This window comes from Tetranychus urticae, chromosome 2 (assembly GCF_039701765.1).
Source record: "Tetranychus urticae isolate SD_2017Ah chromosome 2, NJAU_TeUrti_SD_1.0, whole genome shotgun sequence".
Classification (NCBI taxonomy): Eukaryota; Metazoa; Arthropoda; class Arachnida; order Trombidiformes; family Tetranychidae; genus Tetranychus; species Tetranychus urticae.
Genome location: NC_142959.1, coordinates 22960301 through 22974556, shown reverse-complemented (window position 1 = coordinate 22974556; position 14256 = coordinate 22960301). Strand labels below are relative to the sequence as shown.

At 32.1% G+C, this 14256-nt stretch overlaps 1 protein-coding gene and 3 long non-coding RNA genes across 4 annotated transcripts; 1 reads left to right on the top strand and 3 right to left on the bottom strand.

The window, feature by feature from the left end:
- Window positions 1–661: 661 nt before the first annotated feature.
- On the bottom strand, window positions 662–1461 carry LOC107367450 (uncharacterized). Its single transcript, XM_015935144.3, has 4 exons — window positions 1308–1461; window positions 1169–1228; window positions 1017–1094; window positions 662–956 (listed from the first exon to the last, which is right to left on the bottom strand). Exons 1-4 carry the CDS (start codon window positions 1345–1347, stop codon window positions 829–831), a joined length of 306 nt encoding a protein of 101 aa, XP_015790630.1. The 5' UTR covers window positions 1348–1461; the 3' UTR covers window positions 662–828.
- Window positions 1462–6320: 4859 nt separating this feature from the next.
- Window positions 6321–7837, top strand: LOC149094144 (uncharacterized). The gene is made up of 2 exons (XR_016198380.1): window positions 6321–6627; window positions 6750–7837. It is a non-coding gene; the product is annotated as an uncharacterized LOC149094144 (long non-coding RNA).
- Window positions 7838–8307: 470 nt separating this feature from the next.
- Window positions 8308–9588, bottom strand: LOC149094143 (uncharacterized). The gene is made up of 2 exons (XR_016198379.1): window positions 8678–9588; window positions 8308–8601 (listed from the first exon to the last, which is right to left on the bottom strand). It is a non-coding gene; the product is annotated as an uncharacterized LOC149094143 (long non-coding RNA).
- Window positions 9589–10221: 633 nt separating this feature from the next.
- Window positions 10222–11207, bottom strand: LOC112539442 (uncharacterized). The gene is made up of 2 exons (XR_003083290.2): window positions 10622–11207; window positions 10222–10544 (listed from the first exon to the last, which is right to left on the bottom strand). It is a non-coding gene; the product is annotated as an uncharacterized LOC112539442 (long non-coding RNA).
- Between the last annotated feature and the right edge of the window lie 3049 nt (window positions 11208–14256).

Genomic DNA, 14256 nt, shown 5'->3' with positions numbered 1-14256 from the left:
TCCATTACTCCTTACTATTATAATTTTTTTTCTTACTTTTATCCACAGAGGCCCATCAAATACTTGAGATCAGAGATTGAGTCAGGAATGGCTAAGTTCAAGAAACTTAATGAGAAAAGAACAAAAGGTTAAATTCAATCAATTAAATGAAAATGAATATCAAATAAATTAGATGATTAGAAACAATTAGCGAGTATTGCAACTGTAAATGATGGATAACTAATAGATGGCATCAACATACATTTTTATATTAAATCCTAATCCATACAATAGATCGGTTAATTTCGATTTGACAAAAGGCAGATTTCAATTTTTGCATTTCTTATTCTGACGATGGTTTTTTCATCAAGAATTCAGGTCTTTGGAGAATGAGGAAAACAGGGGGGAGGAAAAAACAAATCCATATTCTAAAGCATTTTAAAAGAGTCGAGCTCTGGTAGAACTTTAAGAACGTCCAACTTGTGAAGTTAAAAATTTCTTTGATCGACAATTTTAATGAAACGCCTTCAAACTTCGATTGTATTTTTGTTCTGATGTAAGTTTATTTGCATGGTTTGTCATTTCAACGGTTTTGCATCAATAATTCGAGTCTTTACAATGTTGAATAGATTTGAAGTACTCACACTCATCAGTAAAAATAATTTTGATCAGTTATGTCCGCTCGTTTATTCAATTATTTATTTTATTCATAGAATTTTAAGGATAAACATTTCAAACAGATCGGTCAAGAATTTAAAGATAATATTTTAAATATTATAATATAATATATTAGTCTTTAGTCACAAATTTGGGTGAATCGCAAATGAATCTTAAGGTTGAAACAACAGGTTAATGCAAATGCAATGCTTTACAAACAGCAGTTTCGAACAGGACTTTAGCAATTTTAGCACCTTTTTTACTAGCCAATGCATTAAGTATATCAAAGATATTTGGACAATGCCATGACTTTATTTGATCTGTTGATTAATCCAAAAGTTAGTAAACACCTTTTATGATAACTAATTGTTATTACTTACCCTTGAAGGTATGAGCAAATTTTTTGATGTCATCACCAACATGGTCAATACCTTTCTTTTTTATATCTTTGATAATTCCTGTAGTAAACCAGAATTTTTAGTATCTGAAAATTGCCTTCTCATCAATATATATTAATATAAATTGAACTTACTTTCCATGTCATCATGGATATCACGCTTTGATCGGTTAACGCTGGCTGCATAAGCGAAACCTGACAAATTGGATAATAATTTTTGTTCAATTAGAGTTGAGGATTGGGTTTATTAGGTTAATTTGGGTTATTAACTTACCAATGCATAAAGCGAGAGACAAGATTATTAAGAATCGCATTTTGTTGGTTGGAGTTGAACTGAACTGAGTCAAAAGTTGGAAATGAAAATAAAGTATTAAAAACCATTGATTAACCTCTTTTTATATGCATTTATACACGTATCACAAAATATCGATACAAGATATCAAAAAACAACGAATGGGTCTAAACAATCGGTTTTGCATTCGTTTCTAAAATTGATAAGTTCTTACGAAGTTTGGTTTCAAAAGAATTTGATTTGTGATTCGATCTCTGATTTTGATTAATTATTATAGGTCAAGAAATAAATGGATAAACACATATTATTTGCTATAATAGCTTGCCTAATAAGATTTGAAAGGAATAGCTGCTTCGGGTAAAGCCAAAGATCAATCCAAAATTTAATGGATGAGTTTATTCAAAGTGTAAAACAGGACAAGCGGCTTTGGAAAATCCATTTGCAGTCATCTTAGTTAGCGATGGTGATTTGCTCCTAGTCCACATTATAAAATTCAATCCCGTTGCCTCCATTTCCAGCAGCGAATTCAAATGGAGAGAATCTGAGAATTGAGGGGTCTCACTAAAAAACCAAAATGTGAACAAAACAACCAAAATTTTTCTGGCGCAAATTTTGAAGACCAGCCAGCAAATGCACTTATTTCGTCAAATCAAATTTTCTGTTTTTGTACAACAGATCACTTCTTATCGGTTGAACCGAACGCTCTCTGTGATCGTAAAAGAGGCCTGAAACTCATTTTAACATGATTTTGATGAAAAAATCTGGTTAAATAAGTTTAAAATAGGCTATCGTGGTTGCAACTTTAACTCCAATTTTCTCAAAAACTGTCGATCACAGAATTTTTTGATAGCCCTAATGGACTAGGATGGATTAATTTTTGATTTTCTTGGTTAAATGTGACCAAAAACGACGTTCTGAGTGAGAAACTACTGAAAAAGTAGAGTTAATCAAGAATTCTTTATGAAAATTTTATTGGAATTAGTTTTTCAAATTCCTTGAACATTAGACTGACAATTTTAGGTACTCGACTGTATTCTTGTTTTGATAATCAATATGTTGACCTTAACTCACCGTTTATTTTCCGAAAATCATCTTGAAAATTAATCTCTTGATGATATCTTGTTATAACTACAATAGATAATATAGATGGAGAAGGTCAAAAATGACAAAAATAAGTATCAATAGACAAGGCAGGTAATCAGTTTGCTTAGCGTATGACTCAGCGTTCAAAAGCAGATGACTAACAATGTAAGATTTAAACAAATAAAAACAACCGGTAATAAGGTGAAATTGATAGGAAATGTTTATTTTTCGTTCTGATACTGGCAGGATAAGAATATATTGAGTCACAATACAAGGTGTTTTATTATATAATAATTAACATTAAATATCATTTTTAAAAAGTGAAAAATTCAAAATACTGTTCGTCGGAAAGGATGGTTGATATGCTTAGATTAAGTGGCAAATATGGACTCAATAGATACACAAACAGTTAATATCGGATGATCCATCGAGAGGTTCATAGGATGAGGTTCGTAGGATTATTAATGAACATACCAATGCGTGGTCAATACGTCAAGCGCTTTACTTCCTTGGATTGGACATTTGTTGTACTGACGATTCTTTAGTATGAACATAAAAAAAGTTGTAATTTCTCACAACACCAACTTATTGCTTTGCATCGATACCAGAATTCAACATTGACAATTAGTCGAACCTGTTCGATTGGCACAATCTTTACAGTTTGTACAATTTGTGCAATTGGCACATCTTTGACAACCTGTACATTGGCTACAATTGGCACAATTTGAACAATTTCTACAACCTGTACAATCAGCACAATCTGAACATCCAACACAATTTATACCATTGGCACATCGTTGACAATCAATAGAACTTTCACAATTTCTAGAATTTGAACAATTCGTAGAATCTGTACAATTTGCACAATCATGACAATTTGTACAATTGATACAGTTCGCACAATTTGTACAGCCCACACAATTTACACAGTTGGTATTTCCATCAGAGCCAGTAGAAGGCGTGATCAGGCTGACCATAAAGACCGATACAAGAATCAAAAAATAGGTTTTAACATACATTTTGCAAAAAAGTTTCGAGCTGTAATGTAATGAGAAATATGTAGCAAACTTGAAATCGCACTTATAAAGTTTGATATTATGGAATAGCTTTTATACACTTCATCGCCATCGAATATCTTCTTCCTCTCATCCTGTTTATAACTTTATAGAAATTTCGTCTGCCTTGTCTGCGAATTATTTACAATCAGATTTACTATCGGATTTGTGAATCAATATCGCGTAAACATGTTATGATCAGAGAAAAGAAAGTTAACATTTTTACGTTTACTGTACTTTTTGGACAATTTTTTTCAAAAAAATATTATCAGGTAAATAGGTGACTTTGGTTGATAGCACATGATCAATCGACTTAAAATAAGCCATTAGTCTTTCATTTTGTAAACATGTATCACGTTCATCAGGTAAAAATCAAAATTTTATTCAATGATTCACACGTGCTATTGAAAATTAATAAAATTTACCGTATTTGCTGCGTACCGCATGCAATATCGGAATGCGGGATGTTTAGTTTTTTGCTAGAAGTTTTTCAATTGATCCAGGATCAATTTGTACTCGTCTTTTTTGACTCTTGTTTCTTGAACCATCCAGTATATCTGATTTCGTAAAACTGAAAGATTTATCCAGCGCAGCTAAACCGAATTTCTCATCTATTTAATTTACACCATGGTGTAGCACTTGAGCATTATTTATCCCACGTTCAAATCTAATGTACTCAATAACATTGAAAATAGCAACCTCTTCAGGATACATTGTGAATATTGAAAGTAAGTAAAGTTCAGAGAAAATTAGAAAAATGCAACTTGAACAAGCTATCAGTGACAAAAACAAGTGAAAATGTGTTTTTACTTGAATTTTTAATTTTCCGTGAAAATAGTAATTTCTGTGTTAATGAATTTGCCTTAAATTAATCTATGAATCAAAAGATCGCGTTTGATCTCAGCCTTTTCATCAATCACAGAGTTATCTTCATCCGATTGTGTTCATTCAGTGTAGACCTCTCGGAGGAATAAAAATTATCCTTAAGTACTCTTTTCGCAGTAACGAATAATCTACCATGCTATTGCTCTAACCCAGTTATTTTTGTCCGAAATTCCATTTTCTAAAGAAACAAAGTTGATCGCTGCAAATACCTTGGAAATAGCTTGTTGTGAAAGGTACAAAGATCATTACATGTATCAACAGACGATACGGAAAATCTTATTTATTAATATTAATTTAAAACCCGATAAATAAAATTAAAACTACTAAAACAATTAGTTATGAGGTTGATAGGAATCGTTTTATTTTTTATGTTGGCGGAATAACAATATATTGAGTGAATATAAAAAGTGAAAGTTTAAAATGAAGATTTGGTTGAGAAATGCACAAAGTAAAATATAAAAAATTGAATCACTCAATAGCCATCAAGAGTATCAAAAGACTGTAAGATATTGATGAACATATCATTGGGCGAGCTTTTCAACTTCCTCTGCTTGGATTTTTGTTGTACCGTTGGTCCGTCAGATAATAAGAAAAGTTGACATTTCTCCGATCCCAGCGAAATTTCTCGCTGCTCTTCGAGCACGCCTTTGTATCGATACCGGAATTCAACATTGACAATTGGTTAAACCTGTACGATTTGCACAATTTACACGATTGGCGCATTTTTGACAATTAGTGCATTGTATACAATTTGCACAGTCTACACAATTTTTAGAACCCGTACAGTTCGCACAATCCTCACAATTTGAACAATTTACACAATTTGTACAGTTTCTAGAACCTGTACAATTAGCACAATTTTTACAATCGTTACAATCTTGACAGTCTGTACAATCTGTACAATTGACACAATTTTTACAATTTGTATTACCATAAGAATCAATAGAAGTCATGATTATTCTCAATTTTGGTCAAGCTAGTGAATAAAGATCAAAAAATGGATTTAAACTGGAAAGCAAATTTTCAATGTAATGTAATGAAAATTAAGCTGCAAACAACTTGAAATTACACTTGTAAAGTCTTGCTGTTAAGAGATGGATATTCAGCTTTTATACTCTTCATCAATGATTATTACCATCAAATATCTACACTTATTTTCTCCCTCTCATCTTGTTTATTACTTTGACTCACTTTATCAACCTTGATCAGATTTACTATCGGATTCATGGATTAATATCAAACAAACATGTTATGATTAGAGAAACGCAAATTAATATCCTTACATTCCTTTGCTTGACGATTCTTTCAGGTCAACAGATGACCATTGGTTTATGAAATACAAATGATCAATTACTTGCAAGTAGAGTCTAGATTTCTGGTTAGAAGAGATAGACATTAGACTTGTTCCTTAGTAACAAAGTGCGTTCTGAAGTAAGCTAATTGTCTTTTATTTTTGTAAACAGATATCACGTTCATAAGCTATGAACGAAAATTATGTAGCATGATTCGCAAAAGGTGATTCCTTGAAATATCTTACATCTTGTTAGGATTAGAAACTAATCTTGTGTATTTTGAATTTAATCTGAGTTGGTTAGTGAATCTGAAATTCAAAATAGCAATACGATAATTTGCAATGAAGATGAATGATACAAACAGTAAATTGGAGCTCAAACAAATATTTACTTCAATGAACTTCAATAAGTTTGGTTAAGTTTTTTTTTTCAATTTATGTTTCAAGTAAGTCAAATTTTGTTGAGAACAGGATAATATTGGTATTATATCTTGAAGTAAGACTTGAGGTCTTGGTTAAGGATAAACTGAATTGAAACTAAATTGTTCCAATATTAGGAGTTAAGTTTTCAAAGCCTATCTGGCAATTTGGGTTTAGCTTTTGGAATAGCAGTAATCGATAGTAATCGATAGTAATATCGATAAAATTTTCGATATATTGATAATTACGTTGGATGAAATAAATTGAGTAAAATTAATAATTTTAAATTATAGCTATGAAACAAATTGTTTGAAACAATGTTATTGTTATTGTGCTATTATTGGAAAAAAGTTAATATCACTAGCCATGTAATATCTCTACCCAGTGTACAGTTGAATCATCAGTTTATACCAATCAATCAGTTGAACCATTCATATCAATCAAGCTTTGCGAGGAGTACTCATAGACTTGGACTTTCTTGTTGCAGCTCAAACTGTTCTTGGAACTACTGCAGTTCGTGTCTTGAATAAACAAACAATGAATTGGAGCTCCATAAAACATTTCAAAGGTAAAATTAATAAGAATCGTTTTATTTTTTTGTTCGATATTGGCGGCATAAGAATATATTGACTGACAAATATAAGGTTTTTGATTATAAATAACATAAATAACATTTCTTTCTCCATACAGGTTTTATTTAAAACGTAACAAATGAAAATTTGCATAGGAAATCAAACAAAAGTCTAAAAAACTGGTTGGTAAGGATTTTTGATTACCTTACGGTAAATGGCAAATATGGATAATCCAATATTCATCGAGAGTATCGAGTAAAGGACTAGGATAAAAGTTGAGTAAGATGATTTCATTGATGAACATATCATTGGCCAATACGTCAAGCCTTTTAACTTGCTCTTCTTGGACACTTGTTGAACCGGCGATTCCATATCTGGAAGAAGAAAAGTAAAGCACATAAAAAGAGTTGTCATTCCTCACGTCGCGCCAGGAACTTTCCGCTTCTCTTCAAACACGAACCTGCTTAGGGCCAACAATTTTTATCGATACCAGAATTAACATTGACAATTTGTACAACCTGTGCGATTCTTACAATTCGAAGAGTTTGTACAAGTTGTACAATTACTACATCCTTGACAATCTTTACATGCTGTACAGTTTGCACAATCTGAACAGTTTCTACTACTTGTACAATCGGCACAATTTGAGCAATAAGTGCAAGTTGTACAGTTTCTAGAACCTTCACAATTTCCAGAAGCTGTACAATCGTTACAATTTTTACAGTCTTTACAATCTGTACAGTTTGCACAATTTATAGAATTGTGACAATTGGTAGAGTCGGAGCAACTTTCACAACCATGACAATTTGTACAATTGATACAGTTGGAGCAGTTTGTACAACCTGTACAATTCACACAGTTTGTATTGCCATCAGAATCAGTAGAACCAGCAGAAAGTGTGATTAGGCTGACCATAAAGACCGATACCAGAATGAAAAAATAGGTTTTAGCAAACATTTTAGAGAAAAATGGAAGTCTGATATATTAATAAGAATTGTGTAGAAAACAATTTGAAATTAAACTTGTAAAGTGTTGCTGTTAGGGAATAGCTTTTATACCCTTTATCACCATCAAATATCGCCATTCTTCTCCCTCTCATTCTGTTTATTACTTTACATGTTTACTTTACTTATTTATATGATTGTTCTGCTAATTTTTTATAATCTTGTTTAGATTCGGATTCATGAATTATATCAACCAAACAAGTTATTTTCAGAATCAACAACTTACTTTTACTTTCCTCTCTACACTATTTTAAGTACTTTAAGTATTCAAGTATAGATGACCATTGGTTCTTAGGAAAAAATTGATTAAGCAAATCCTTGGTTGATCAACAATGAAATTTCGTATCATCTGCAAAAAGCATGATTTATCCGAAAATTGGCCAGTTTTGAGGAGTGGAAGATAGACATTGATTATTCCATTAGATTTCCAGCTTCAATGTCACCTTATTTACTTCAACACGATGATTTAAATCACTTAAATCAGTACACACGGCCCCATCCATTTCAATCTGAAATCAATTCATTCTCAATACAATACGTTTATCTTTGATACTAAATAATATTTACAAAAATGGAGCTGAGCAATTTTAGAGATTAGAACATTAGGAAAGAAATAATGTCTAATCTAAATAATTAGATGATTAAATGATTAGTAAATTGACCAAGGTAGAATTAATAGGAATCGCTTTATTTTTTCGTTCTGATATTTGTCAGGATAACAATATATTCGGTATAGAATGACAATACAATGCGTTTGATTACAATTACAATTAAATATCATTTTTAAAAAGCGCAAAATGAAGATTTGGTTATAGCATAACCAATGTAAAGTCTAAAAAACTGGCTGGTCGGAAAGGATGGTTGATGACCTTATCATCCAATATCCATCGAGAGTGTCAAAGGATCAATACGTCAAGCTTTTAAACTTGCTTTGCTTGGACATTTGTTGAATTGGCAATTCCATATCTGGAAGATGATAAAAAGCACATGCGAAGATCTGACATTTCTATGGTCGCACCAGGAACTGCTTTTAAATACAAACCTTTTTTGGTTCCAACAATATGTATCGATACCGGAATTCAACATTGACAATTTTTACAATCTGTACGATTGTTACAATTTGCAGAATCTTCACAACTTGTACAATTTTTACAATCTGTACATCTTAGACAATCTGAACAGTTGGAACATCTTTTACAATCTGTACAATTTTCACAATTTTTACATCCTGAACAATTGATACATTCTCGACAATTCGCACAGTTAGAACAGTTTCTCAAATTTTTACAATCTGAGCAATCTTCACAGCTTAAACAATTTGGACAATTCGTACATCTTTGACAATCTCTGCAATTGTCACAATTCTTGCAATTTGTACAATTTGTACAATCGTTACAATTTTTACAACCATGACAGTTTGTACAGTTGACACAGTTCGCACAGTTTGTACAACCCACACAATTTACACAGTTTATATTACCATCAGAATCAGGAGAACCATCAGAGCCACCAGAGCCAGTAGAAGGTGTGATTAGGCTGACCATAAAGATCGATACCAGAATCAAAATATGGGTTTTGAGATACATTTTAGAGGAAAATTGAAGTTTAATGTAATGAGAAATATTTATCAAACAAATTTTAAATTAAACTCGTAAAGTGTTGCTGTTATTGAATATCTTTTATACTCTTCATCACCTAATAATCTCGCCACTCTTCTCCCTCTTATTCGGTTTATAAATACTAATGGGTTTTAAGATACATTTTAGAGGGAATGGAAATGTAATGGGATGAGAGGTATTTATCAAACAAATTGAACTGAAATTAACCTCGTAAAGTGTTGCTTCAAAAAATTGGTTAGTTTGAGGAGTGGCAGATAGAAATAGATCATTTCACCAGATTTCCAGCTTCAATGTCACCTTAAATTCACTTTATCACAATGGTGTCAATCACTCAAATCAGTACACATGACCTTATACAATACAATCGTTTTTCTAGACTCATTTTCAATTCCAATCTGTTTATCTCGGAAACTAAATAATATCTAGAACAATGGAGCTGACAATTTTCGACATTAGAAACATGAGAAAAGCTTTGTTAGCAATTATTAAAAGATAAAATCCAGTGTTTAGCTAACTAACATCAGCAATCAATTTAAGATCTATGATTATCTCTCGATATTGGCCTGGCTTACAATATAAATAACTTTGCAAGATCCACCTTTGACTCCTTTGGTGACTAGTGACAATTTATCTTGTTGTTCAATTAGATTTGCAATGATTTCGGAGCAACTTAAGTGATTACTCCAAGAAGCAAATTAGTTATATTAGTTGAATTGAATTAAGGCTCAAATGGTTAAGATTTCATTGAGAGTTTGCCTTCTAGTTGTTTTGACTATTAAATTCACCGATTTCAATGGCTTTTCCGCTCATTGTCTGGACTTGAAGGACTGAAAGGTAATTCATCACACTTCCTACCTGAAAGAAAGAAAGATGAAAGAATGAAAGACCTAATTTTGTCCGAAATGAGATGATATTGGTATATATTAAGGATATTGAACAAAATAACGAAACATAAAATGACAGCCAGTTACTGATGAATCGATTTTTATTATTTCGCTCTATCATTGGCGAGATAAGAATATATTTAAGGGTTTTGATTACAATTAGCATTAAAATCATTTGTAGAAAGAGCAAAATCAAGATACGGTTCAAAAAATCAAAGAAAAATCCCAAAAAACTGTTTTTCGAAAGGGATGGTTGATTACCAAACGGCAAATAGAAATATGATGCATCCAATATCAATCGAGAGGGCCAAAGGACTAAAAGACATTAATGAAAATATCATTGGACAATGCGTCAATCTTTTCAACTTGCTCTCCTTGGACATTTGTTTAATCGTCAATTCCATATCTGAAAGATGAGAAGAAAGCAGATAAGAAAGTTTTCATTTTTCTGGTCACACCAGGAACTGCTTTTAAATTACAAACCTTTTTAGGTTACAGCAATATGCATCGATACCGGAATTCAACATTGACAATGTGAACAGCCTGTACGACTCTTACAATTAGCAGAATTTTGGACATTTGTACAACTATCACAGTTTTGACAATCTGTACATTTTGTACAACTTGTACAGTTTGAACAATTTGTGCAGTTTGTGAGGCTGCTAGAATCGTTGCAATTTTTAGAGTCTGTACAACTGGAAGAGTTTTTACAATCTGAACAATTTGTACAACTGGAACAGTTCACACAATTTGAACAATCCGTAAGAATTGAACTGTTACCAGAACAGTTTACACAACGCGTACAGTCGGAGCAATCTTCACAGCCATGACAATTTATACAATTGATACAGTTGGTGCAGTTTGTACAACCCTTACAATTTACACAGTTTATATTACCATCAGAATCAGGAGAACCATGAGAGCCACCAGATCCAGTAGAAGGTGTTACTAGGCTGACCATAAAGACCGATGCTAGAAGAAAGAAATGGGTTTTAAGATACATTTTAGGGGGAATGGAAATGTAATGTAATTAGAAATATTTATCAAACAGATTTGAAATTAAACTTGTAAAGTATTGCTGTTATGGAATGGCTTTTATACCCTTTAGCTCCATCAAATATTGTCACTCTTCTCCCTCTCATTCTGTTAAGTCGCACTTATTTCGATAGATTTTTTCTGGGAATTTCATATAATCTTGATCAGATTTACTATCATATTCCTCAATCAATATCGAACAATCAAATTAATCAGAGAAAGGCAGAATAACATTTTTACGTTCATTTCTTTTTCAGATGATTTCTCCAATAGATTGTGCAAATGAGATGATATTGGTATATATTGAGGATATTGAACAAAATGTCATAGCATAAAACGATAGCCAGTTACTAAGGTAAAATAAGAATTATTTTATTTTTTCTTTCTGATATTATTCAGATAAGAATATATTGAGTGAAAATACAAGGTTTTTGCTTATCATTTTTTAAAAGTAGCAAATGATGATTTGATTTTGAAATAATCTAGAAAACTGGTTGGTTGTAAAAATGGTTGATTACCTTACAGTAAATGGTAAATATGGATCATCTAGTATCCACTGAGAAGATCGAAGGAACAGGAGACATTGATGAACATTTCATTGGCCAATGCGTCAAGCTTTTTAACTTCCACTCTTTGGACATTTGTTGAACCAAGAATTCCATATCTGGAACATAAGACGTAACGACAGGAACTTTCCGTTGCTCTTTAAACACGCGCCTTTTGAAGGTCCAACAATTTTTATCGATATCCAAATTTAGCATTTACAATTTGTACAACCTGTCCGATCCATACAATCTGCAGAATTTTTGACATTTGTACAATTAGTACATCTTTGACAATCTGCACAGTTTGTACAACTCGCACAGTTTGAACAATTTTTGCAGTTTGTGCAGCTTCTAGAATCGTTACAATTTTTAGAGTCTGTACAACTGGTACAATTTTTACAATCTGAACAATCCGTACAACTTGCACAGTTTCTAGAATTGCGACAACGCGTAGAGTCGGAGCAACTTTCACATCCATGACAATTTGTACAATTGATGCAGTTCACACAGTTTGTACAACCTGTACAATTTACACAGTTTACATTTCCATTAGAATCAGCAGAACCAGTAGAAGGTGTGATTAGGCTGACCATAAAGACCGACACCAGAATCAAAATATGGGTTTTGAGATGCATTTTAGTGGAAAATCGAAATTTAATGTAATTAGAAATATTTATCAAACAAACTTGAAATTCAACTTGTTAAGTGTTGCTGTTATTGAATTGCTTTTATACCCTTTAGCTCCATCAAATATCATCACTCTTCTCCCTGTCATTCTGTTTACTACTTCATAATCATTTCGTTAGCCTTGTCAGCTTTTTTTCATAATCTTGATTCAAGAATTAACATCGAACTAAACATGTTATGATCAGAGAAAAGCAAATTAACATAGTGATGTTTACTTCACTTGCTAGATGATTTTTGCAGGTAAATAGATGAACATCGGTTGGCTAGTTGATAATCAAGTTGTTGTTTGAATGACAATGAAATTTTTTTTCATCTGCGAAAAGCATGATATATCGAAAAATTGACTGTTTTTGATGAGTGGCATATCTCATAAGATTTTCCAGCTTCAATTACGGATTAAATTCACTATATTATGAAGGTTTAAATCGTTTAAATCGGTATTCGAATGCATTTTTGATGGAATGCGTTTATCTCGGATGTGAAACTAGCTAGAAAAATGAAGCGTAGCAATTATAATAATTCATGTTTAAATTTACTTCCTACATGTTTACTGCAGAAAAATTACGCTGTTTTTCAAGTCTTAATCCTTTGAAAGTGTCTTTTGTTGTTTAAACAAACTTGACTTTTCTTATTGAATCATCAGGATTGAAATAGATTTTCAAGGTAATAAATGATATTGCAATGATGCTCTGTTATCTGTGGATGGATCCACTCATTGACATCAGCAATAAATATAAGATCTTTGAAAATCTTCCGATGTTGAACTGTTGGTCCAATAAATGTTCTCAATAATGAAATGATATTGTTACTGAGGATATTGAACAAAATATTAATATAAGAAGCTGGTTTGTTGAAAGGGAGGATTGATTACCTTACGGTAAATGGCAAAAGTGGGCACAATAGACACCAAACATCAAGAGAGACAACACCATCGAGATAATCAAAATACTAGGTTTCATTGACGAACACATAAAGCTTTTTAACTTTATCTCCTTGGACATTTGTTGAACAGGCAACAAGAAAACTGTGAGATAACAAGAAAAGTTGTCATTTCTCTAATCGCTTTGATTTTCGTAAACAGATATAAACTCTGTACAAAATGGATTATTTTGTCGACAACTGTTAATGAAGTACCACAGTATCCTCGAGAGGTATCATTCCGGTAAATGTATGATTCCATCGCTATCATTGGATCATCGATGGAATCAAAAAAATCATGTAAATTTTAAGAAAAACAAGACAAACCAAGTCTCCTTTCCAAGCTGAGCTTTTTAATTTATAATATTTGAATTTAATTTAAATGAGACGATACACTAGTTTTACGGATATCTTTTGTTTGATAAACGCCATCTACTATACGGTATATGGTAATGTAGTTGACGGCGCTTACTAAAAATTAACTTGAAACTAGTGAAGTGGCATAATAAGATATCGAACAAAATAACATAACATGATAGCCAGTTACTGAGGTAAAATTAATAGGAATCGTTTTTTATTTGTTCGTTCTGATATTAGTCAGATAAGAATATATTGAGCGAAAATACATGGTCTCAGATTATAACGACAGAAAATATCATTTTTAAAAGTAGCAAATGATGATTTGGTTATGAAATAATCTAGAAAACAGTTAGTCGGAAAAATGGTTGATTACCTTACAGTATATGGGAAATTTGGATCATCCAATATCCACCGAGAGGGTCAAAGGACTAGGAGACATTGATGAACATATCATTGGCCAATGCATCAAGCTTTTTAACTTCCTCTCCTTGGACATTTGTTGAACCATGAATTCCATATCTGGGACATAAGAAGAATCGTTACCCCCACGTTACGACAGGAACTTTCCGCTGC